General features: G+C 41.7%; 1 protein-coding gene and 1 long non-coding RNA gene across 3 annotated transcripts in view; one reads left to right on the top strand and one right to left on the bottom strand.

Annotated features, from left to right (window-relative positions):
* Window positions 1–23,250, bottom strand: TRIM42 (tripartite motif containing 42). The gene is made up of 5 exons (XM_526328.7): window positions 22,587–23,250; window positions 17,991–18,688; window positions 12,613–13,433; window positions 10,008–10,232; window positions 1–270 (listed from the first exon to the last, which is right to left on the bottom strand). The coding sequence occupies exons 1-5, from the start codon at window positions 22,925–22,927 to the stop codon at window positions 184–186; spliced, it is 2,172 nt and encodes a 723-aa protein (XP_526328.4). The 5' UTR covers window positions 22,928–23,250; the 3' UTR covers window positions 1–183.
* LOC134809604 (uncharacterized) overlaps window positions 23,182–23,418 on the top strand; it is a 93,493-nt gene continuing 93,256 nt past the window's right edge. Inside the window, exon 1 of one of the 2 annotated variants that reach the window (XR_010155809.1) lies at window positions 23,182–23,418. This is a non-coding gene — a long non-coding RNA (uncharacterized LOC134809604). The other variant, XR_010155810.1, reaches the window with a different exon arrangement.

Here is a 23,418-nt window from a genome sequence, read left to right as displayed (position 1 = left end):
CCATGTCAGGTATTTCCTTTTATTAGCTCTTACAAGATTCCTGTTGGAAAGCTGAGAGGTCACGGAAACATTTGTCTACAACCTCCTTGAAGAATGTGGTGAGAAAAATATACATACATATGTGTGTGTGTATATATGTCTACTTTGTGATGAGTCTGAGGTTGTTTCCTGCTCTGAAGGGGCTCAGAAGTGCTTCTGGAGGGCAGACTGGATATTCTTCAGCAGGCCCCACTTAGCTCGGTTCTTCCCATGTCCATCTGGTGTTACCACCTGCAATCAGAAGCAAAGAGTCATGGCACCCAATAGACAACAGCTCCCAGTAGCCTGGGCCCTTCTGCATGTCAGACACTACACACATCATTTCATTAACTCCTCACGACAACCACAGTGGCTGTTGGTGCCACTTTATAGATGAAGAAGCTGAGGCTCAGAAGGACCAGGAAGCTTTCCCAAAGCCCCACAGCTACAGTGTCCTGGGATTGTGATTCCATAGGCCAGATCCTACTTCCTTTTAGGGTAGCTCATGTGACTAAGTGCTGATGACAGTGATGGGGCTGGACCGCAGGTGAGCTTCACCATAGAGGATCCCCTGTATCCTTCCTCAGCTATTAGAACTTCGTTCTGTCACAGCTTTTATCAGTTGTTAAGTTTCAGCTAATGCATTTGACTTTCTTACCAGACCATGAGCACCTTGATTGGGGTGTGGGGGAAATGATAGTCTTTCATCTCTGTGGTCCCAACACTAGTTATGGAAAAGAGAAGATTCTTAGAGAAGTATATGAACAGTGAATAGAACTATAATATAATTTGTAAATCTGCCAGTTGTTTTCCTTTGATGCTAGCAGAAACAATTCATACTATCTTTAATTACAGTGAATGGCCAGTGCTACCTGAAAAAGAAAGACTGTACTGGGCACGAAGGGTAAGAAGAACCCTCCTAGAAATCTCACGAAGTTAGCTTAGATGTTGCCCTTCATGCCTTACCTTGAAGATACTGGGTTTCTTCACTACTGTGGTCTGGCAGCATTCCCATTCCTTCCCCCCAAATATTTATGGAGTGAGGTCGAGACCCAGGGATGAAAGACAGTCCACTGGATCAATGGGCTCTGCTGAGGTGAATGAGGACTTGAGATAGAATGGGGGTGGGGGTTGGATGGTGAAGAGGAATGTTTATACAGGGCACAAAGTCTCTATGTACAAAGCTTTTAACCTTCTATATTTGTATATAAAGGGAAAGGGCAAAAACAAAGAAGCCAGACCCTTATTAGCATTATGCTCTCTGCTTTTACAAAATTTTTGGTTTTAGAGAAGACAGGGCTGCATGCAAGGCAAAGGTCATATTATATACATGATATTAGATTATCCATTGCTGAGTAGAAATGGAAATAATGCATAGAGATAACCCTGATAAAAGTAGTATAAATAATGTCCAAGATACACACAGAGTTATCAGAGGGCATGAGGAAGATGGAATGGTGTTACGAGGTGTTAGGAATTAACTCATAAATAGGAGATTGAGTTTTTGCTTTAAAATATAGTCAGAATCTTCAAAGATAAAGACTGTATGTGATATGTGAATGGAGCAGTGAGGATTGAGGTGTGTCTATGAAAAAGGGAATCAGGTAGAAAGAAGGACAGAAGAAACAGAAAAACAAAACTTGGAATATTAAAGAAATTGAAATGATAGTTGACATCTCTTCCCTGCCCCAAATGCCCCAGGCTCATATTGCTTTCCAGATGATTTCTACCAAACTCTTAAGAGTTATTGTAGAAAATAGAAGAGCAAAAAGTTTCCCAGCTCTTTTTATGAAGGTTGTGAAATATTGATTCCAGAACCAGATAAAAATATACGCAAAAAATTGAGCCCAATTCCCTTATAATTATAGATGCAATAAACCAAAATAAAATACGAGCTAACTGAAGTCAACTGTATTAAAAAGTAATACATCATGAACACACAGGATTTATTCCATGAATGGAAGTGGAATTTAGTATAAGAAAAATCAGTCAATGTAATTCACTTCATTAATAATGGCCTAAAGGAGAAAAATCATGTAATTACCTCAAATAATGCAAAAAATTTAATAAGTACCCATTTCTCAGAAACCTAGAAGTAGAAGTAATTTTCCTTAACTTAATAAGGATTATATACCATAAAAATTAAATAAAAAATAACTCAATGGAGAAACGTTAATATCAGGAATAAGACAAGGATATCTACTAACACTGCCACAATTTTATGTATGACTCAAGGTTCTGGCCAAAGCCATAAGGAAAGAAAAAAGAAATAGAATTGTGAGAATTGTAAGTAAACAGATAAAACCATCATTCTTTATACGAGATAGGATCATATGCCTGGGAAAACAAGCAGAAATAGCAGATTGGGTCTCAGAATAGTAAGGAGAGTTTTTGACATTGCTGGAATCAAGATTACCCTACAAACAGAAATAGTCTTTATTCTAAACCAGTAATCTATTAGAAAATATAATAAAATAACTTTCATAATATCAACAGTCTGTAAACTATTTGGTTTATTTATTTATGGTATGCAACATGATGTTTTGACGTATGTATACAAAGTAAAATAATTACTACAGGCAGGCAAATTAGCATACCCACCATCTCACATAGTTATCTTTTTTTGTGTGTGTGAAAAGAACACCTAAAATCTTAACAAATTTTCTATCAATACAATATTATTAACTGTAGCCCTCATGCTGTACGTTAGATCTCTAAATGATCTAGTTTAACCAGGAATATGTGCACCTATGTAGGAAAACTTAAACACCCCAGTAAAGAACATAGACTATGGTTTGAGTAAATGTTCAAACATATTACAAAAATACCATTTGTTTCCAAATTAATGTAGAAACACAATGCCTTCTGAATAAATTCTATCCGAATGTTTTCTAAGAATTCAAGTTACTCCAAAATGTATATGAAGAAATAAATTTCTATGATTAGCTAAATAATTTCTGAAAAAGAAAGAAGGATAATGGGCATACTTACCTTAGCAGTTCATAAAGACATGGCAGAAAGCTGAGGTTCAAAAATAATAAAACAAGTATGGTATTGATATAAGAGCAGAAATATAGACCCATGGCATGTAATAGAGTCCTCAGAGACATATCCCTAAATATATGGAAACTGAATATAAAAGTGGCATTTCTGGCCAGGCGCGGTGGCTCATGCCTGTAATCCCAGCACTTTGGGAGGCCGAGGCGGGCGGATCACGAGGTCAGGAGATAGAGACCATACTGGCTAACACGGTGAAATCCCGTGTCTACTAAAAATACAAAAATTTAGCCGGGCGTGGTGGCGGGCGCCTGTAGTCCCAGCTACTAGGGAGGCTGAGGCAGGAGAATGGCGTGAACCCAGGAGGCGGAGCTTGCAGTGAGCCGAGATCGCGCCACTGCACTCCAGCCTGGGCGACAGAGCGAGACTCCGTCTCAAAACAAAACAAAAAACAAAAAAACAAACAAACAAAAAAACCAAAAGTGGCATTTCCATTGTATAAATATGAATGATAGATATTTCTTGGTAGATGGTATTGGGAAAGCTGCACTACATGGTGAAAAAGAACATCCCTACCTAGGACTACATAGGCAGAGTACATACATACATTTGATACATACAAAGGCAGAGTCTGGATGGATTAAAGAGCTAAATTTGAAAGGTGAAACTGTAAATTTAATAAAAGAATATATAGAAGGTTATCTTTGTGATCTAATCCTAAGAAAAGACTTTTTAAATAAAACTTCAAAAGGTTAAGCTATAAAGAAAAAATAATTGATGATTTTGATTATATCAAAATTAAATATTTCTGCTATTTTATGAAGTACACTATGAACAAAGCTGATAGGCAAATGTCAGAAGAGAAGATAATACCAATGTCTAAAATCATTACCTAGAATATATAAGGACATCCTGCAAATCACCTAGAAAAAGAAAAATGCAATAGAAAAATGGGTGAAGGATATCAACAGGTTCTTTACAGAAGAAGAAATCCTGAAAACTAACAAAAATATAAAATGAAATTGAAAATAATAAGGACATATCATTTTATGCCTATTGGGCTAGCAAAATAATAGAAAGCTGGATCTTGCTAAATGTAGGTGGGGCTTAGGGTATAGTGGCTCTAATCTATTCCTTATGGAAGTGTACATGGATGTGGTCAAATTAAGTACCCACATGTCAATGGCCTAGAAATTTCACTCATATGTATCTAATATGGGGCGAATTGCACCTGACCCCAAATTTATATGTCGAAGCCCTAACCCCCAGTACTTAGAGTGTGATTATATTTGGAGATAGGGCCTTTGAAGAGGTGATTTAATTAAAATGAGGACCCTAATCCAACCTAACCGGTGTCTTTATAAGAAGAGGAAATTTAAACACTGAGAGGTATCACAATGCATGTGCACAAAGGAAGGACTACGTGAGGAGACAGTGAGAAGGTGACCATCTGTAAACCAAGGAGAGAGGTCTCAGGAGAAACCAACCCTGCCAACATTTTTATTGCAGACTTCCAGCCTCGAGAACTGTGCAAAAACTAATTTCTGTTTAAGCCACCCAGTCGTGGCATTTTCTTATGGAAGCCTTAGCAAACTAATCAATAACCCAGAGAACCCTTACACACCTATGGTGTCCATAAGGTGACATATATAAGGCTGTTCACTGCAGTATTATTGGAGGTCACCTGGGTGTCCATCCTGCCTGAAATAGACAGGTAACATGTGGTGAACAAATGCACATTCTGAAAGATCAGGTGTTGTCAGGAGTAAAAGACAAAATGCCCATAACAACATAGATGGATCATAAAAACACAGCATTTAAGAAAAAAAGGTAAGAAACAAAGTAAGATATGTAACACAATGCTAGTTGTGTAAATTAATAACACATTGAAAACAACAATGCAAATCATGGAAGAACACATAAAAACAAAAAGATACACATAAAACATATTAGAATGGATGTCACAAAAGGGAATATATAAATAAGAATAGGGCTTTGTATAGATCAGTGCTAATGATGGACCATGACTGAGGTGTATAATTAATTCAGACCTCTGTACATGAGGTTAAAAAGAAATCAGATCCAGCATGATCCTAAATTATACTTGTTCCAGGATTCAAGCCTATCTACAGGGCAAGCAAAGGAAGGACCAACAGGGTTCTGCTTACATGAAAGGTCACGAGCTCTTTAGAAAAGAATAAATCCTAAGGAGATAAAGAATGCAAACCATGTTGGTTTCATTTTAGGGCACGGAGTCACTGTGAGTGTGTGGGTGGCTGTGGGGTAGGCTTGGGGTAGTTATTTTGAGTGTGAAATAGTGGTGGTCATTCAGATTGAATGACCTCCAACCCTAACCTTTGAAAGTGTGTGGCTCCAACCCTAATCTTTGAAGGTGTGTGGCTCAGCCTGAGAGTCTGCAGCAGGAAGAGGAAAAATCAGGAAGGGAATTTCATGATGGCCAGGCAGTCCTGCTGTGTGGCTGGGGTTTCAGCAGGAGCACAGGCCGAATAGGAAGACAGCAGCACTGCAGAGACTCAGGGCAGCTGGCAGGACTACTTCCTCAGCCCCATCAGACACCGAGGATGACTCTCAGTGCAGACTGAGAAGGGCTTTGAGAGGATGGTTGGGGACAGGGGTTGCTGCATTTCCTGAAGAGCTAACAGGGAAAGACCCAGAAAATTACCAATTTGTAACTATTGTTGAGCTTGAATTTTTACCTCCAAGTCTGATGTAACCTAGGACATCCACTTTACAGATTGTGGTAGACAGAATAATGGACCCCAGAGATGTCCATGTCCCAATCCCAGAACCTTTGAATATGTTAGGTTACACACATAGCAAAGGGGAATTTAGGTTGCTAGTCAGCTGGTCTTTTTTTATTTTTTTGACATGGAGTCTCACTCTGTCACCCAGGCTGGAGTGCAGTGGCTTGATCTTGGCCCACTGCAACCTCTGCCTCCCAGACTTAAGCGAGTCTCGTGCCTCAGCCTCCCAAGTAGCTGGGATGACAAGCGCACACCACCACACCCGGCTGACTTTTTTTTTATTTTTAGTAGAGACAGGATTTTGCCATGTTGCCCAGTCTGGTCTCAAACTCCTGGCTTCAAGAGATTCTCCTCCCTCAGCCTCCCAAAGTGGTGGGATTACAGGTGTGAGCCACTGCACCTGGCCCAGCTGGTCTTCAGGTAGGGAGACTAGCCTGAATTATCAGGTGGGCTCAATGCAGTCACAAGGGACCTTCAAGGTGGAAGATGGAGGTGGAACAGAACCAGAGAGATGCTAGTGTGAAAACTCAGCCCAATGTTGCTGGCTTTGAAGATTCAGGAAGGGGTATGAGGCAAGGAATGCAGGTGGCTTCTAGAAGCTGGAAAAAGCAAGGAAATGCATTCTCCCTCAGGCCCTTCAGAAGGAATGCAATACGGCTGACACAGATTTTACCCAGTGAGACCCATTTGGACTTCTTCAGAATTGTAAGGAAATAAATAATTTGTATTATTTAAACAACTAATTTGTTACAACAACAATAGGAAACTAATACACAGATAGGCAGTTAGATTTGTCATGGGAAGCTTTCATGGAAGTCAGCTGAGATATAAAGTCAGAGGGAGACAGTGAGTCAAAGTAAGGAGACTGTTTTCAGAAATGGGTATGATGGTCAACAGATATATTGAGGACCAGAGGAAGAGCAGGAGAAGAAACTGAGGTCAACACGTACATGACTTACCCTAAAACACATTTCTCTACCTTCAAAAATATTAATTAGGCTCTTTGATGTTAGAAGCTTTCAGCTAGGGACCATGGGCACAGAAGGGTGTGTAAGACCAACACCTATCCTCATAGACCTGAGCCTAGTGGAGTTGGGACTTGAATCCAGGTACACAAGACCAAATACAATGCTCTTTTCAATGCGTAATCTTGACTTTCAAAAAATAAAAGTTCAGCTCTCCCTGCTGTTGGCTTTGACATCATTCTCCCAGAGTAAAGTACTATGTCCCCAGGGCTGAGCCTACCCTGTTCCAGACTTAGTTCCATCTGATCATGGTGCAGGGGAACAAAGGACTGTGGGCTTGGATGCAGACCAAGGTGTCCATTCAACTCATCCTTCCATGAGGCCTCATTTTTCTTATCTGTAAAATGGAAGACACTTTGCTTCTTACAGCCTCATTTTTCTTATCTGTAAAATGGAAGCAATCACTTCCTCCTTTCCCAGTGGTTGGGATGATTAGTGATAATGAATATACCCCATCTGACATAAAAATGACCTTCAAATGGGACCTTTCAAAATCATTAAAGTTAATTTTCTTGCTGCATGTATTACACACCAAATAAATCTCTTAAAAATCAAGTCCTAGACTATGCAAATAAAATATAAAAGGTGTTATTTCACTTTTTAAAACAAAAATACGTGTGATGGAAATATTGCATTTCGGATAAGAAATGATCCTGCTGCCTCATTGCAACATTTTAAGTGAAACCTTTCAGGAATACCTGCATAGAACTGATGCCAAGGAAAAAATTTTGATTTTATAGGTAAGAAATGAAGTCATTAGTTTTATGAAACTTTATAAATGTCATTCAAACACACATCTTATTTTCATTTGGTATTGAAGGCTTTACTTATGCAAATCATGACAAATGTTAAGGAAACCAGTGTTTCCTCTGGAATGCTAATATAACCACAAAGAAAGGAGGAAGAATTACTTCTGAAGGAAAAATCTATATTGCAGCTCCTCAAGTCAGATAAAAATGAAGCTTTCAGAAAACCTCATTAATTAGGGCTCTGCTCATTTAGATATTGTGTAAAAAAGAAAGGGACTGGAATGCATTTCCTTCTCTTACAGGGAGGGCAAATTAATCACATAAACACAATTTCAAGGGAAATGCTATTTTTTGACTGATTGTATAAAACACTTAACAGCTTTCAGGCATCTTATGGTACTTTGTAATTATTAATTTTATCAATTTATTTCTTCACTCTTTAATTTAGACATTCTTTATATGTTCATTTATTTGGTCACATTTTCACTCATATACTCATTCAATAACTATTAAGAACCGGCTATATGCAAAGTGCTGTGGTAAGCACTGTGGGAGAAAGAACCATGAATTAGATGTGAATTTTATTCTCAAGGAGTCCATAATTTCAGAAGGGCAACAAAAGCCTCTACCTAAAAAAAGCCAAGAGGGACTGAGATGGTAGACTGATGACATACTTTGGTATCTCCACCCATTCTTTCCCTGGCATCTGAAAATAATTGATTACATATATATACTTTTAGCAACAGTACTGAGTGCCCTTCATGGGCAAGACAGTTTTGAGGAATTCCTAAAAACTGAGAAGGCAGATGAGATTAGATGGAAGGAAAAATCCATAGTCAAGAGACATGTGGATGTGGGGCAGCCATGGGCATTCCGTGCTCTGAAGAGAAGGGTATCAAGAATGAGAAGGGCTTTGGGGCAACTGAGCAGCAGTGTAATTGGCTGGAGGCTGGCAGGAGGAGTGGCTAGCAGGCTTCCCCATCTCACATCCTTCCTGTGCCAGGTTTGACCTATCTCTCTCTCTCTCTCTCTTTCTATCTATCTATCTATCTATCTATCTATCTATCTATCTATCTATCTATCTGTGTGTGTGTGTGTGTATATATATGTGTATGTGTGTGTGTGTCCATGGGTGCTGGACTCTATGAGGCAAAGCATGTCCCCCTGGGGCTGGCAACCAGGATGAGTAGTCCCACCCTAGGAGATTTGCTATTGGTATACTGACCACCCTTACTCCTGCTTTGCCTTTATTACTAGAGGTAGCAACCACTCGGATTCTTTTCCTCGAACATTTGACTAAGGAAACAGAGTATGGTTGGTCAGATGTTGTTGGGCATTGGAGCTTTAAGGTCACACAGAGGTTGGGCCATGACAATTCAAAACCATATACAAGCTGAATTTAAGGGAGCAGAAACTAAGGGCTAGCCAAAAATGGTGCAGATCCAGAGAGAAGCAAAGAGAATGAGAGAGTGAGAGAGAGAAGGAAGCAGGGAGAGAGGAAGAGAAGAGAAAGAGGGAGAGGGAGAGAAACTGATGACTCTCCAGTTCCCTTGGGTATCAGATCAGATGCATATCCTAGAAGTGGTCTCATGAGACTTCCTGTATCTTTGTCATAAATTTCTCTTTTCAAAAGCTGAAATGAATGGACTTTTTTGTTTTTGTTTTTTTTTTTTGCTTCTAAAGAATTCCTGATTAAGATGTAATCGACCCTGATTCCAAAGAACACCCTGATGGTTATATGGTAAGATAGCAGCTCTAGGCAGTCTTGGTTTTTTTATTCTCTTTCTCCTTTTAATATCAATAAAATTATACTCATGAATGTGTATTCCCTGGAGATATAAAGAAGAGTAAGTCTTGGATCACAAAGAAGATAGGAATAACTTTGTCCTTTCTTTTTTGGAATGCACACTGACCTGCTTAGTGGCAGTTTCTCGACTTTCAGATGAACAATTGTTTTTAGTATAAATAGGTTCTAAATATTGCACTGGACATATTTTATAAAAATTATTGTGTGCCAGAAATTCAAATTTAACTGGGCATCCTGTATTTTCATTAGTTAAATCTGGCACCCCATCCTTGCCTGGGAATAGCACCTCATTTTTATCTTTCTCGTACCACAATTATTTCATGTCCTTCTCACACAACAATTATTTGTTTACTAGACCCTGAGCACCTTGAAGGCAGGGATTATGTTTATTTTCCTCTGAATCTCTACATCTGTACGCAATGCCTAGAACAAATGTTTTTGAATCAAATAGAACAATTCTCAGGCGTCATCTGCAAAGTCTGGTTGAGGCCAGCAGCCCTCTCTTTGGCCTCAAGTTAACAAATGTTCTGTGCTTAGAGGAAGAGTCCCATAGTGAGTTCTATAATCTCACGATCATCTTAACAGGGCCTCATCCAGAACCTACCATAGAAAAAAAAATCTGTCTGAGAAATAACGCACACAATACCTTGCAGATATCACTCCATTGCCCAGGACCATTATCATTGATGGCTCTAACTTTAAACACGTATTCTGTGTCGGGGGTCAGGTTGTGCAGCTCCAGATTTTGCTGCATTATGTCCCGAATTTGTCCACAGAGCTCCATTTGTACGTTGTTAGGAGGAGAAGTAATGACTTCATAGAATTCCATCTCAAAAGAGTCCACGTCTTCTGCTGGACATGTCCAGTAAACCTATGGAAGAAATGAACATACTGGTGTGGTACTAGTATACATCATTCAGCTTTCTTTCCCTTAAAGATTTGTGATGTTGACTATCTGTGGGGTGAGTTTAAGCTGACCCCATCCCCTGTAGCTACCGAGGACTTTTAATTAGACCATGCACAAGTCTTGGAAGACTGTGTGATGAGGCCTGGCATGATGGTTGTAATGAGTTTCACAAACAGAAGGTTTCTGTTCTGTTACTGTCAGTCGACATGGAGGTGACAATTGTCCTCCTGCTTGAAAAATACCGAAAAATAGAGGGGAAGAAAATAAACGTCACTCATAATCTCACAATTCAGTTAATTCATTATTATTTCTTTGCAATTTCAGAACACACACACACATACAAACATATATATATATATAAAAACTTGGATTATGTAGCTTTGATTTCTATTTTCTTTTACTTATGTTGTATGTTTTCCTAAATCATTACAAATTCAGTAAACTACCATCTTTGAAATTTCTCCCAAAATAATTTAATCCTTCTATAGTTGAACATTCAGGTTGTTTCTAATTTTATACTCTAATAAATAAATGCTGTAATAAATACTGTTGGGCATAAATATTTGTCTGAATTTTTAATAATTTTCTTGGAAGAGATTCCTAGAACTAAAACTGAGTTTAAAAAATCTCTATGATATTAACAATACATATTGAAAAGGTACAACACAAGTTTTAGAATATTTTCTATGCTAAAATCCTAAAGATTTGAGAGTGATGTTAACATAAACTTAATCTTCTGCATTGCTAAGCACTATGATTCCTGTATGAAGTCCATTCCATTATCCTAAAATATGAATCGATGATATTTTAAAATCAAATAACACTGTCTGGCAGTAGGTTTAGGTGTCCTCTTTCGACAGCAAATGACTTGACTGAGTTGTTTTGCATAGGTCTGTTTTTTGAGCTCATCAGGGATGACTAATAGGTGGCATGGGGTGACTATTTTCCATGCCCAGGTATAGAGCAGATACTAGCAATCCTCTGACTCCAGAGCAAGATCCTGCCAACTTCTCAAGAGGTCTCAGTTGGACAAGGAGATGAGACCCAGTGCTATACTTGAGGTAATAAGCATACACGATAGGCCTTGCTGATCTAGTATCAATTGGAAATGTAGTTCAGCTGCTCAGTTATGGGCATTGCTTCTGTGAAGGGCAGAAACACTTCATCATGTCGATAGCTCATGGAGTGTTCTATCTTGCAAAGTATGGGTTGTTCTTTGTGTTAATTATAGACAATAAAACATAGATTGTGATGCGTCAGGAGAATGGAAAAGTAAATCTTGGTCTGTATCTGGCCTTCATTTGTTAGATCCTTAATACTAAAGTGTAGTCTGTAGACAGCAGCATTGGCAGTACCTGGAAGTTTGTGAGAACCAGAATCTCAGGCCCCTTTGAAACCTACTAAAATAGAATCTGCATTTTAACAAGATCCCCAGGTGCACATCAATGTTTGAGAACTCAAGGATCTGAAAGTCTCTGGGAGTGTTCTCAGATTATGGGAGACAAAATATGAGCTCTGCCACATGGGAGCAGGCCATGGGTTGACTCTAGGAAAAATCCAAGAGGAGGAAAGAGGCACTGTAATAGAATATTTAGTTGCATGTTAATTTTTCTCCTCCATAAACCTTAATAAAGTGTTCTACAAAAAATTCAGTGTGGGTTCAGCTAGATTTGAAAGGTATGTTAAAGAAAAGGCCATTTGTTCATGTTGTCCATGTTAGGTCAAGAGGGTCAAAGGGAAGTCATGTCCCTTGAGGCCAGGCAATGGCACTTACAGAGGTCTGTGACAGATCCCACTCTTCACTCTCTCCCTTCAAGGCGGGTTGAATCTCAGAAGAGTTGAAATTTCATTGGGGATGATCCTCCCAATTTTTCCAAATCATAGAGAGTCTGGATATTTGCTTTAGGAAAGGTAGCAATTTAAAGGAAACAGCTGATAGGTAATGGAGCCTGCATTTCTAAGTACAATTTCTGTGCTGTCTCTATTACAGGCTTTCCTTTGGGAAACATTACACTGCCAAGTAGTGTCTCCAAATTACTTTGGTTCCCAAATTGGGTTCTCTTTCAGTTGAGAAGCTGCCTTTGCAGTGGAGGTAGGGCTTTCAGATATATTTACGATTATGAGTTAAGTATATTGACTGTTTGGTTTAAGCTAATTTTGGGTTACTTAAGATTCCAGGAACTTATCCCTTTTGAATGGGATGACCACAAAGAGTCTAGAGGAGCAGATATGAGTGACCAGATCCTAGAGGTCAAAGAGGTAAGTGCAACCTTTCCTGACTACTCACTTCTACTCTGTGCCCCACATCCTCCCACTTCCCCACTGGGCCCAGAACCTTTCTTACCTTGGCAGCTCTTGGGTACACCAGAGTCTGGTAGATAACAATTGGGCCTGGGGTCTTCACAGAGCCATCGTTGAATGAGTACCAGTTGTGGAAGCTGCTGCTGTTCTGTACAGACTGGCTGTCTGCTCCAGCACTCCAGTAGGTGTAGAGGCCGTCTGTGGGTTTGGCAGGGGTGGCTGACTGGGCTCTCCCACAGGCCTCCAGACCCACCTTGGCCTTCTTGTCAGTGTTGCTGAAGGACAACATGGAGGAGCTTCGCTGGTATATGTGCTGGTTGCCGAGGCTGTGGGTGCTGAAAGTGACCTTCCTGGCAATCATTGTTTCTGAGTGCACGGGGTAGGGGGAGGGCAGCGAGTCCCCTGAGGGGCGTACCTTCTTGGGCCCTGTGGGGAAGAGCTCATGGATGGCACTGGAAAGCTCAACAAAGTCCAAGGGCATGTAGTTTATTGAGTGCAGCCGGAGCTGTGGGTCAGGCCTGTAGGTGGTCTGGATGCCGTCCTCGATCTGGTCCACCAGGATCTTGGCTGACTGCAGGAATGCCACCTGGCCAGTCTCCTTCAGGGCTTCCTTGGAGTAGGCAATCAGACCATCCATCTCGTTCACTTTCATGGTTGTAACATACACATATTTTTCAATTTCCTTCTGCCTGGACACTTCTAGATTCTCTATCTGCTCCATGATGATCTTCTCTTTCTCCTGAAGAATGCTGCGCAACTTGAGAAAGCCATTTCTGATCTCTTTTCGCTTTGCCTCCTTGTCAGCTTTAAAGCTGTTTTTTAAGATGTTGAATTCCATTAGGTCATTATCAATTTCATATCGGACTGCAAAAAATGCCAAGTTAGTTACTTTTAAAATTTTCATCTCCCCAGGTGTCAAAGTCAGTAGCAAACTAGAACAAATTACCCTAGGCTCCAAGAGGTGAATGAAGAGGGAGGGAAGGCACTTGTAGTTGGGCTGAAAGAGGCTGGAATAGGTTTATGAAATGAATTTGGTCCTCCTTGGTACACCCTTCCCCTTCTTCCCCCTCTGATCCTTCTCTGGGTTATTTCTATCTTGTAACAGTAATCCCTATGGCCTTGGGTCTGAGACTGGAAGTTCAAGCCCACCCTTGATATTGGTTTTTACCAGATTTCAGTTGTCTGCAAGTTGGACTTGAGAAGAGGTGAAGTCACAAAGTGACTGGTGCCTGATTTTCCCTGTAGGAAACCTAAGCTTTTGCAGTGGTAAGAGGAAGAACTAAGTTTCTGCCTACTACTTCTAAAGGTTGTCTTGCATCATTCGCTAAGCCTCCAGCCCTGTACAACAGTGGGAAATCAGCAAAGCTTCCCTTCATTGAGGTGGCTCTCTTAGATGCCCTTTCCCCCCCTTTGTCCCTCTTGTGGTTCAGCTATGTCACTTCTCTTTGCCTTTCCCCCACTCCTTTCAAAAAAGAGTCTGCTGTCACACTTCAAGGAAAACCAGTTTACCCTGTGTCCCCTCATATGGCATTTGGATTTTAAGTTCACTCAGTCATTCAACAAATATTTACTGGAGCCCTGTTACATGCCATGTATCTTTTAGGCACTAAGAATATGGTTATGATTATGAGAGGGCATCTGTGCTCAAGGTATGAATAAATCCAAAGATACTACAGTTTAAGGATGCTATGGCAGGGTAAGCACGTGGCACATCTCTATCTGTGAAATGAGCTTTATATGAAAGGTGAAATGAATACCTTTGTTAGCTTTAAAGGATTTGAGGCATTAAGGAGCAATTTGAAGAATGTCAACCTTCTGTGGTCTATGCTACGGGTAAGGTTCTTCTCATGAAAGGTAAACTCTTCAGTGAATTGATGGGCAATAATCCTTACCAAATTTTACTCAGGAGTGGGGATGACTAGCTATTTTTGCACTTGGTTCATAACATTATCCTGGGTTCATAGGAAGCTGGACTTCTGTGAGTGGTGGTCATTGTAACAAGGGTGTGCACTTGAATATGGGAAACCCTAGTGTTCTGTCAGATCATGAGAACAGGGACCACATTACCACTATGACTATGGTGGGTAGAGGTGAGCAAATGTATTTGTTGAGTAAAAGCCATTCTTTCCTGTCTTCTAACATCTCATTGGTGAATGCCAGCAGTGTCACTCTCTGGCTAACTCCCTGAAGCCCCAGTGTTTTCTTGCCACCTCCTTCCTCACACTGGCTCAGAAAAGATGAGGTGATGCAGGTGAGACTGAAAGGGAAACTACCAGGGTGCGATTTCAGTGCTGAGAACTGCTTCTTGCCTTCCCCAATGCACTGTGACTATGGCAGCCAGAGTTCTACTTTGCGCATTATTTTCTTTGACTATTCAATATTTACCTACTGTTAAAGATACTTGGATAGGAAATTTCTTGCTGTATTAGGGATTGATTAGGCTTATGTAGAGCAAAGTCCTGAGAAGCAGGATAAAAATTTCTTAGATGAGAGGAAAAAGGCATCTCCAGGAGAAAAAAAAAGACAGAGGAAGCCAGAAATGTCCCACCCCAAACCTCTGCAAATATGAAACCTCTGCAAGAGCTGATTTTAAAGCAAAGTCAAATCAAGGTATCTTTTAGGCAATACACTTAAAACTAGTTGTTATTTATTAAACACTTTTTATGGACCAGATCCATATGTTTTTATCTATCACATATATCTTCTTACAATGAAGATATTGTTTCCACTTATAGATGAAAAAGCTTGAGGCCCTGGGAAGTTAAGTGATTGTACAGTGTTACACATCAGGTAAATGGGAGAAACTCGGCTCTGTCCCTAATTCTATTTGTCTAGCTCCAAACTAGGTTCTTAATTGCTTCAGCTGTGGCTCTCAGCCCTCTCTGAGTACCAGAATAACCTGAGAGAGTGTTAAAAAAAACTCTTCTCTTGGACTCATCTGCTAAGATTCTGAATCAATGGGCCTGTATTGGGGCTCAGGAAGCCAGGTGAGGCAGTTTTCAGTGAGGTTTAGAATCGAACCCAGAGAATCTCCTGGGATCATGATAAAGATGCAGATTCTGATGCTCTAGGCCTCCGGTGGGTCCTGAGATTCTGCATTTCTAACAAGGTCTCAGGTGATGCCAATGCTACTGGTCCTTGAACCATACTTTGAGTGGCAGGGACCTAAACTTTTGAGCTCCCTTTATTTCAGTGGTTCTCGACCTTGGCTGCACCATAGAATCACATGAGGAGTTTTTTAAAATTCCATCTTGCTGAGCCTGCACCTCTATGTGGATGGGACAGGGGCATCAGTTTTTAGTAAAGCTTCTAGAATGGATCTTCTCTCTAGGTCTCCCAGTTTCTCAATGTGTATTCCCAGATCACTTGCTTTTGAATAACCTGGAGATCTGTTTAGAATGCCAATTTATGGTACCTCCCAGAAAAGTGAATCAAATGCTCACGAACAAGTTTGAACCCTGGTTAAAAAAATTTTGTGTGTCTGTTTCTTCAGCAAGGATGAAAGGTTAAATTCTTTACTTATAGCTAATATCTAATTTACCAATTATCCCTTTTTCCCTTTCCAACTGCTGGGTTTCCTGGAATTTGGACAGGCATTTTCCCCCCACCTTGAATTGAGCTTTGTTGTCTGCTCAAATTTTAGGTGCCCTGGACTCAGAAAACTATCCTAAGTTTCTCATGTATTAAGGACAAGGTTCTCTACAGAGGGATGGAAGGCACAGTAGGTTGTAGGCGGCAGTGCCTTCACCATGCTGAGGCCCCAAAGAATCCAGCCAAGCCCTGGCCTAGGGAGGCAGTGAGTCCTACCTTCAGAAAACCCTTTTGGAACCAACAGTTCTACCATTTTCTTGGTAATGTGGTTCCTGCAGGGTTCCTTTAATATGAAGTCTTCCCTGGTGGTGGTTCCAAAATTAAATAAATGTCAATTGACAAGCAAGGTTTCCAGGTATGTGGCCATTGAGAAAAATTAAGGTATTCCTGAAGCTACTGAGAGGTCCAGGGTGATGTGGTCATTAGCAAAGCCTGTTTCTGACCCACCTTTACATCCAATGGGACCTTTCTGTGCAGGTCAAGGAAAAGCTGCCTCCCTCCCAAATGTGTAGGCCTATCTGAATGATGGAGACTAACAGATCTGACAAAGAGAAAGGCCTGGGTTGATCTGGTGCACTTTGGTAACTGACTGTAGGCCACTCCTTAATGAAACAGACCATGGATGGTAGTGGTGGTTCCCCTTCCCTCCCCTTCAATCTCTTCATCTTCAGATTCTGGTCACTGCTTAGCACAAAGTAGATTGTCAAATGAATATTGTGGAATTAATGATAGGCACTGGAGTCAAATAGACTGCATCTGCCACTTATTAGCTTCCTGTCCTAATTTTTTTTTTGAACCACAGTTGTCTTATCCATGGAGGACATTTTAATGCCTGTACTGTAGCATTATTGAGATTAGACAAAATGTGCTCCACAGGCCTGAGTAAAGTTGACCTTTATACAAGGAACTATTCCTGGGGGTAAAGGGCACTAAAGGGATCTTTTGGATTCTCATGTCTGACCGGGTAGAGACATACCCAGAAATTATGGGGCTCTTTGTTGAATCCTGTGAAATATTATACTTGGTTTTGTCGCTGAAACCAGAAATTATGGGCTCTTTGCTGAATCCTGTGAAATACTATTATGCTTGTTTCCATCACTGAAACCATCATTGAAATATTATTTCACTTAAAGCAATATTATATGTAACAATATAAAACAACCAAATCACCATGAACAAGCATGCAGAGGAAAAATAAGCTGTTGACTAGAATGCTATTGACTAGTTAAGAGTTGTCCCTGTTGTTATATGTTTGCTGCCAGTTTATTTACTTTGGCATCTGCAAGTTTTGGAAAAAAATTCATGGAGGGAAATTTAACATTGAGATAATCCTCAGCACTGACTTAATTATCTCCCCCTGCATATTTAGGAAAACCAAAGAGATCCAACAGTGACAGAATACCTTAGAACGTCACAGAACATCAGTATACTATAGGATCAAAGTCTTCATTTTCCAAAGGAGAAAATGAGACCCGAGGACATGAAGATTATAATCAAGATTATAGAATCTTTATGCACTTGTCATATGACTTTTTGCATGCTTTACATAGAGGAACTCAATCCTCATGGCAACCCAGTGAGGGGGTCACTACTATTCTCCTGTTTCATAGGTGAGAAAAGCAAGGCACGGGGAAGTTAAGTGGCTGGTGGTGGTTGCCAGGAGCGGACACCAGGATAGTGACTTGCAGGGTAGCACAGTGTTTCCTGGTGCCTTGATTGCTCCACTAGGTGGAATCTGTTAAGGCACTCACTTAACAGATTGCCCCACGCCATCTTCCCCATGTGTTCCTGAACTAGAAGTTAGGCTAAAGGAGTGGAAAAGGGGAGGACCTGCTTTGAATTTGGCGATGGCGCTGAAGAGTGAGGCGGCCCTCTCGGAGCAGGCATCGATGAGGCTAATGGTGTCGTGGCCATTGTGGAAAGAGAACTTGCAGAAGGTGCAGAGCAATTCGTTGTCACTGCGGCAGTACTCGATGATGCGGCTGGATGGGTGGTGGATGCAGATCCTCTCGTCCTGTTCCTCGGCGCTGGTGTCCACAAAGACGTGGTCTTGCATGGCCACATCCGAGTGGAAGGCCTTGAGGCAGTCGTTGCACAGGTTGAGGCGGCAGGTGATGCAGCGCTTGTAAGCGATGCGCCTGTTGCGGCAGACCTGGCAGAGGATGGGCCCGGAGGAGCGGTCAAAGCGCCACTTGAGGTAGCCGTGCTCCTGCATGTAGCGCTTGGTGAGACGCCCGTGCAGGTAGTTCTCGGGCAGCTGCATCTTGTTGCTGTAGGGCATGCAGTGCGAGCGGTCGCACACTGGGCAGATGAGGATGAAGAAGTTCTCGGTGACCTCGGCGTGCTTCTGCAGCTGCCGCAGGCACTTCTCGCACAGGCTGTGGTTGCAGGGCAGCATGAATGAGTGCAGGCGCAGCCGGCTGCACATGGGGCAATTGAGGTGGTTCACCAGGTGACTGTTGGCTGCTATTGACTTTACTTCATCCACCTGGGTATCGCTGCGCCCAGTGCGCAGGGCAGTCTTGGAGCTGAAAGGAGAAGCAAAGGCAGGGTTTCAGGAGGCAGGCTCAAGAGCTTGCTCTGCTTCTCTACCTCTGAAAGAACTCTTGGTTCCTGAGGGGCAGTCTAGTGTGGTGGTGAGGAGCCTGAGCTGGGCGCTAAGGTGCCTGCGTTCTCAATCTGTCTCCACCGTTTTTCAGCGGGGTGACCTCAGGTAAGCCAGTTAACCTCTCGGCCTGTTTCCTTGTTATAAAATTAGTACCTATGTCATAGAGTTTCTTGAGAAGATTAAAATTGAGTTTAATACTTGTACGGACTAAGAGCAGTCCGTGGTACACAGCCAGTGTGCTGAGACTGCTTGTTGTTATTAAGCAAAGGAAAAGCAGCAGAGACTGGCGTTGTCAGCTAGGCCTTGGTGTTCGGTTGGACATGGGTAATATCAAAACACAATATCAGACAAGGCCATTCTGTGACTTCGATGGATCAAAGCAGAAACAAGACCACTTAATAATGTTTGGACTCTGACAAGAACGTTGTCTAAATCACAAAAATGACCCAACGGCCCCCGATCCTGGTTGATTTTTTTTTTTAACCAAAAAACCTAGTTGATTTTTTTTTTAACAACTTTTGGGTCACTCTGTTCTTCCTACCTTCTAGATAAGATTTATTAAGATATTCAATAGATTTACTCCCGTGTCCTTACCTAACATGAGCCCAAATCCTGTAATAACTTTTCAAGGTATGTTACACTTTCCCATGCTTTATGTTCTCACTTGTTGCAATGAGTCAATAAATTCAATCTTGTCCAACTACAGGTGTGTTCTCAGTGTTTTTTTTTTTTTCCTGGAGGACATTGACATTATTTATTGTACATAGATGGAACACAGAGCAAGTCTGTACCTGAGCCAAGCCTAGAACCTGTGTGATCTGCCAACCAGAGCAATAGGTAATGGTAATGGATCTGGGCTTTAGAGGCAGAATGCATGTGATAAAAAATGCATTTTTACACTTTACAGTTGTACCTTCTGAGATGTTTTTTTAAACCTCTCTCATGTTCAGTTTTCTCAACTATAAGTCAAAGCTCACAGTACTACTTGCTTTGTGAGGTTTTTATAAAGTCTAAAAGATAATCCATGTAAGTGCTTAACTGCTGGTACATAGTAAGCATTCAATAAATGTGGCCACTATAATTACACCCCTTTGCCACTAGCCAGCTAATGTCTGCAGTAGAGAGAAATCATAACACAGGAAAATAGTGGCCAAGTCTGTGAAAAGTATGTGCTTCTACTGTTTCATTTATGTGTGTTAAGGCTCTCCATTTGTCTAATGCCTGAGGCTGATTTCATATATTTAATCGTAAGAGCTATGGCGTAAAAGCATACTTATAAAATTCAAGTACCTGTTCTAAGAACTTACAATCAGCAAATGCAGTGTATAAAAATAAATGAAATAGCTGTGGGAATGGAGGTGTAAATAGGCACACAATTTGCTGCTATTGCTATCTCCTCTGTTTGCATAATAATATTTGGATACTAATCTTGACATTGCGGCTGTGTTCCTTTTTGCTTTTGTCTTCTTGCATTCCTTATGTGTCCCTGTCTTCCCCGCTCCCTTGGCCAGGAGCCTATGTCTGAGTCCTGACAGTCACAGGTGCTTCCCAAGTATATTGGAATGGAGTGGCCCTGTGGTGACAGAGAATGCTCCCTGTGTAGATTAAGGCACCTGGAAAATTTGTCCCTTAGGGATCTGGGAGCTCTAGGCATGCTGGCCTCGATGTTCTCAGCTCTATTTCCTCTCTGCTTTCCCAGATTCCTGCATGGGTCCTGAAGGGATCACCTGGTGGTACAGGTTAATTGTCCATGTAGTGCTTGGATGGACTTTAGTTTGCTTAAAAAAGTAAGGCATGGAGAATCAAGGTATAATATAAAGAGAGGCTGTTATGAGGCCTTCACAGGAGGTATCTCTACTAGGAAGCTCATGAACTAGCATTTTCACGAAAAAGAAAGAAGAAGTGGGGGAGGGAGGTGTTGGAGGATGAGAAAGAGGTCTCAGGGCTAAGAGACAGGTATTAATGGCCTAGGGAGCTGTGTTAGAGGTGAAAAAGGAAGTGAGAAAAAGATTAAGATGGAGAGGGTTGAATGAGACCAGAGTGAGGCAGGACAAGTAAGGTGCTGAGCAGAAGGTGGTGATGAGAAGCAGGGGAGGCAGAGGGTCAGAAGCCAGGAGAGAGGCCAGATTGAAGAAAAGCACCCAGAGCCGACCTCCTAACTCTTGTGGTAGCATCCCTGCCCATCCTCCAAAAGCCTCAGGCTTGGACGGGGCATTCAGTGGCCATGGTTCCATTTCAAAACGGTCATCAAGCCCAGCGCTTTTATCTTCTTGCTGAGATATCCTGTCTCTGCTCCTCTGCACAGCCCCCTCTGTCTCCCAAAATCAGGCCTGTTCTTGCACCTGGATTCTTACTGTACCACCTATCAAATCTCCTGGCTTCCCTCCTAGCCTCCTGCAGGCCATTCTGCACATTAGAATCACCTGAAGCGGGGTGGGGGGGTTGATTCTAATTAATTCAGATGCTCAGATGGTACCCCAGACCAATAAAATCAATGTTTGGGGGGGTGGGGATCAGGCATCAGTAATTTTAAAAGATCCCCAGGTGACTTCAATGCACAATAACGTTGGGGAGCTACTGAGCCTAAGGCATTTTCCTAAAGCACCAATTTTATCCCTTTCCTGTTGAAATGGGCTCAGAGGTTCAGTTGCTGTTGCACAACTGAACAACAGGTAGTTGAGAGAGGAGTGTGGACACAATTTTCCATGTTTTAGGATTTCTAGACTTGCATTGAGAATCCCTGGATTTCCTATTTATGCAAACACTATGAGAGGGTCATGGGTGGAGAGCTACGTTTGTTAAGCATCTACTAAATGTTTAATTGCAAGATGGATAATATCTTTCCCCTGAATTCACCACACCTTTGCTCACAGAATTGCTTTTCCAGGCTTGAAAGCCTTCAAACTGGCCTTCCATTTTTCTGCCTCTTCTAATCCTGTCATCTTATGGTGCTGTCATCTTTCCCCTTCTAAGAAGTGTGCTCTTACTACTTCAGACTCCCCTCATGTGTGACATAAGAAGACTGGTTTGGTAGAGCAGGTGAGGATAATGTAGGACCTGATATGAAGGGTTAGCACTCCAAATGAATAATTGAGACCCTAAGTACTATGACTTCTGGATGGGAAAAAGAAGGTAGTAGGAGTTCATGGATGTATGGGGTATTTATATGGTCTGCAGGGTCAAAAGTGCCCCCATAGAAGTTCTTACTTTTCCATTAAAAGTTACAGGTATTAAGAGTTCATAGGAAGAGAAAGAGCAATTTATATTTTTATATCACATACAGATTACAAAGCACATACATTAATCCTTATATCTACAATATCATGGGGGGGGGTATTGTCTCCGTTTTGCAATACAGCATTTTAAAGTTAAGATCCCAAATTTTAGGTTCCAATCCTGACTCTGTATCTTTCCAGCTGTGTGATCCTGGGGCTACTTAACTTCTCAAAGGATCAGTTTCCTCATGGAAACAGTGGACTTAGGGTGAGGGGTTAGCTGAGGTCATGCATGAAGTGCCTGGCAAGTTCCTTAAGCACTAAGTATTAGCTATTACTGTTTTGTACAGATGAGAGAGTTGGGGTTCAGAAGAGTGAAGTGCTCATTTACATAGTTAATGGCGCTTAGATTTGGAGCTCCTGGTCTACATACATAGTGACCATTTAGGATCCAATTAATTGCTACAAAATTCTTGGCTCCTCCTTTTAGATAAAGAAATGAACTCAGAGGCTCACTGGCCTGCCCTGTAGACTTCACAGCTGGCAAGTGGTCCCTAGTTTTCATGAGCCAATGCGGCCCCACATCTGGTGCCTGGCACTTACGAGGTATGGATGCTCCTGAGGCGGCCCTTGTGGAAAGTGATGATGGTATTGCGGCAGCAGCGGCTCTCATAGTAGTAGCAGTTGAGATTGCTGCTGGCTGTGCAGCAGCACTTACAGTTGGGATCATTGGCCCAAGAGCAGCAACACCAATGGCAGTTGGGGCTCTCAGAACAGGTACAGTGGCAGAACTGGCAGTTCCGCTCATCTTTGTAAGGGCAGGGGAAGCAGGTGCAGTTCCGCTCTGAGGTGAAGATGAACTTGCAGCACAGACAGGAGCATAACTGAGGACAACATCTCGGCCATGTACAACATGGACAGCAAACGCACATAGCAGTTTCCATGGTGCCTACATGATTACCACCGGCCTCCCAGGACTCTTGATGCCTCCTCTACCAGAATACTGCTGTCAGTTCTCCAGTGGAGGAGTCCTTCCTCCCATTCATGAGGCCATCAGCTTGAGAGTTGCAGGAAGTTGGCTGTTATGAGGACTTCACAGCTGGTGTCCCTACCAGGAAGCTCATAGGGTGGCATTTACATATATCAGTCTGAGGGTATTTGCTTATGTCACAATCCCTGTCTCTCTACCATGCTGGGTAGATAGGAGGATGCGGCCTTGTGGGTGGTAGCTGGTATGTTGGTGGAAACTCCATGCTTCCATGGAACCAGCTGTAGAGGAGTGGTGATGCAATGAGCATCCTGGAAGTTTAGTTGTCATTTGTCACTTTTTGGATAATGGAGTAGATTTCTGAAGCTATTTCTCCTTGTTTGGTGTTCTGCCTGCAATTTGGACAAGTGGACTTCAGATTATGTCTTCGTAGACTGAAAGGCTTGG

The sequence above is a fragment of the Pan troglodytes genome, chromosome 2 (assembly GCF_028858775.2).
Source record: "Pan troglodytes isolate AG18354 chromosome 2, NHGRI_mPanTro3-v2.0_pri, whole genome shotgun sequence".
Classification (NCBI taxonomy): domain Eukaryota; kingdom Metazoa; phylum Chordata; class Mammalia; order Primates; family Hominidae; genus Pan; species Pan troglodytes.
Note: the sequence above shows the minus strand (reverse complement) of the source record. Positions and strands in the feature narration are given on the sequence as shown.

Bases quoted from the DNA above. Each gene is read 5' to 3' on its own strand.
- TRIM42 (XM_526328.7), bottom strand. From the start codon at position 22,927: ATGGAAACTGCTATGTGCGTTTGCTGTCCATGTTGTACATGGCCGAGA. The intron at 13,434-17,990 runs GTCCTCCCCTTT...CATTTTTTGCAG, and splicing joins CATCGCCAAATTCAAAGCAG to TCCGATATGAAATTGATAAT. The intron at 271-10,007 runs GTATTGTGTGCG...TTCTGATTGCAG, and splicing joins AATGGAGTGATATCTGCAAG to GTGGTAACACCAGATGGACA.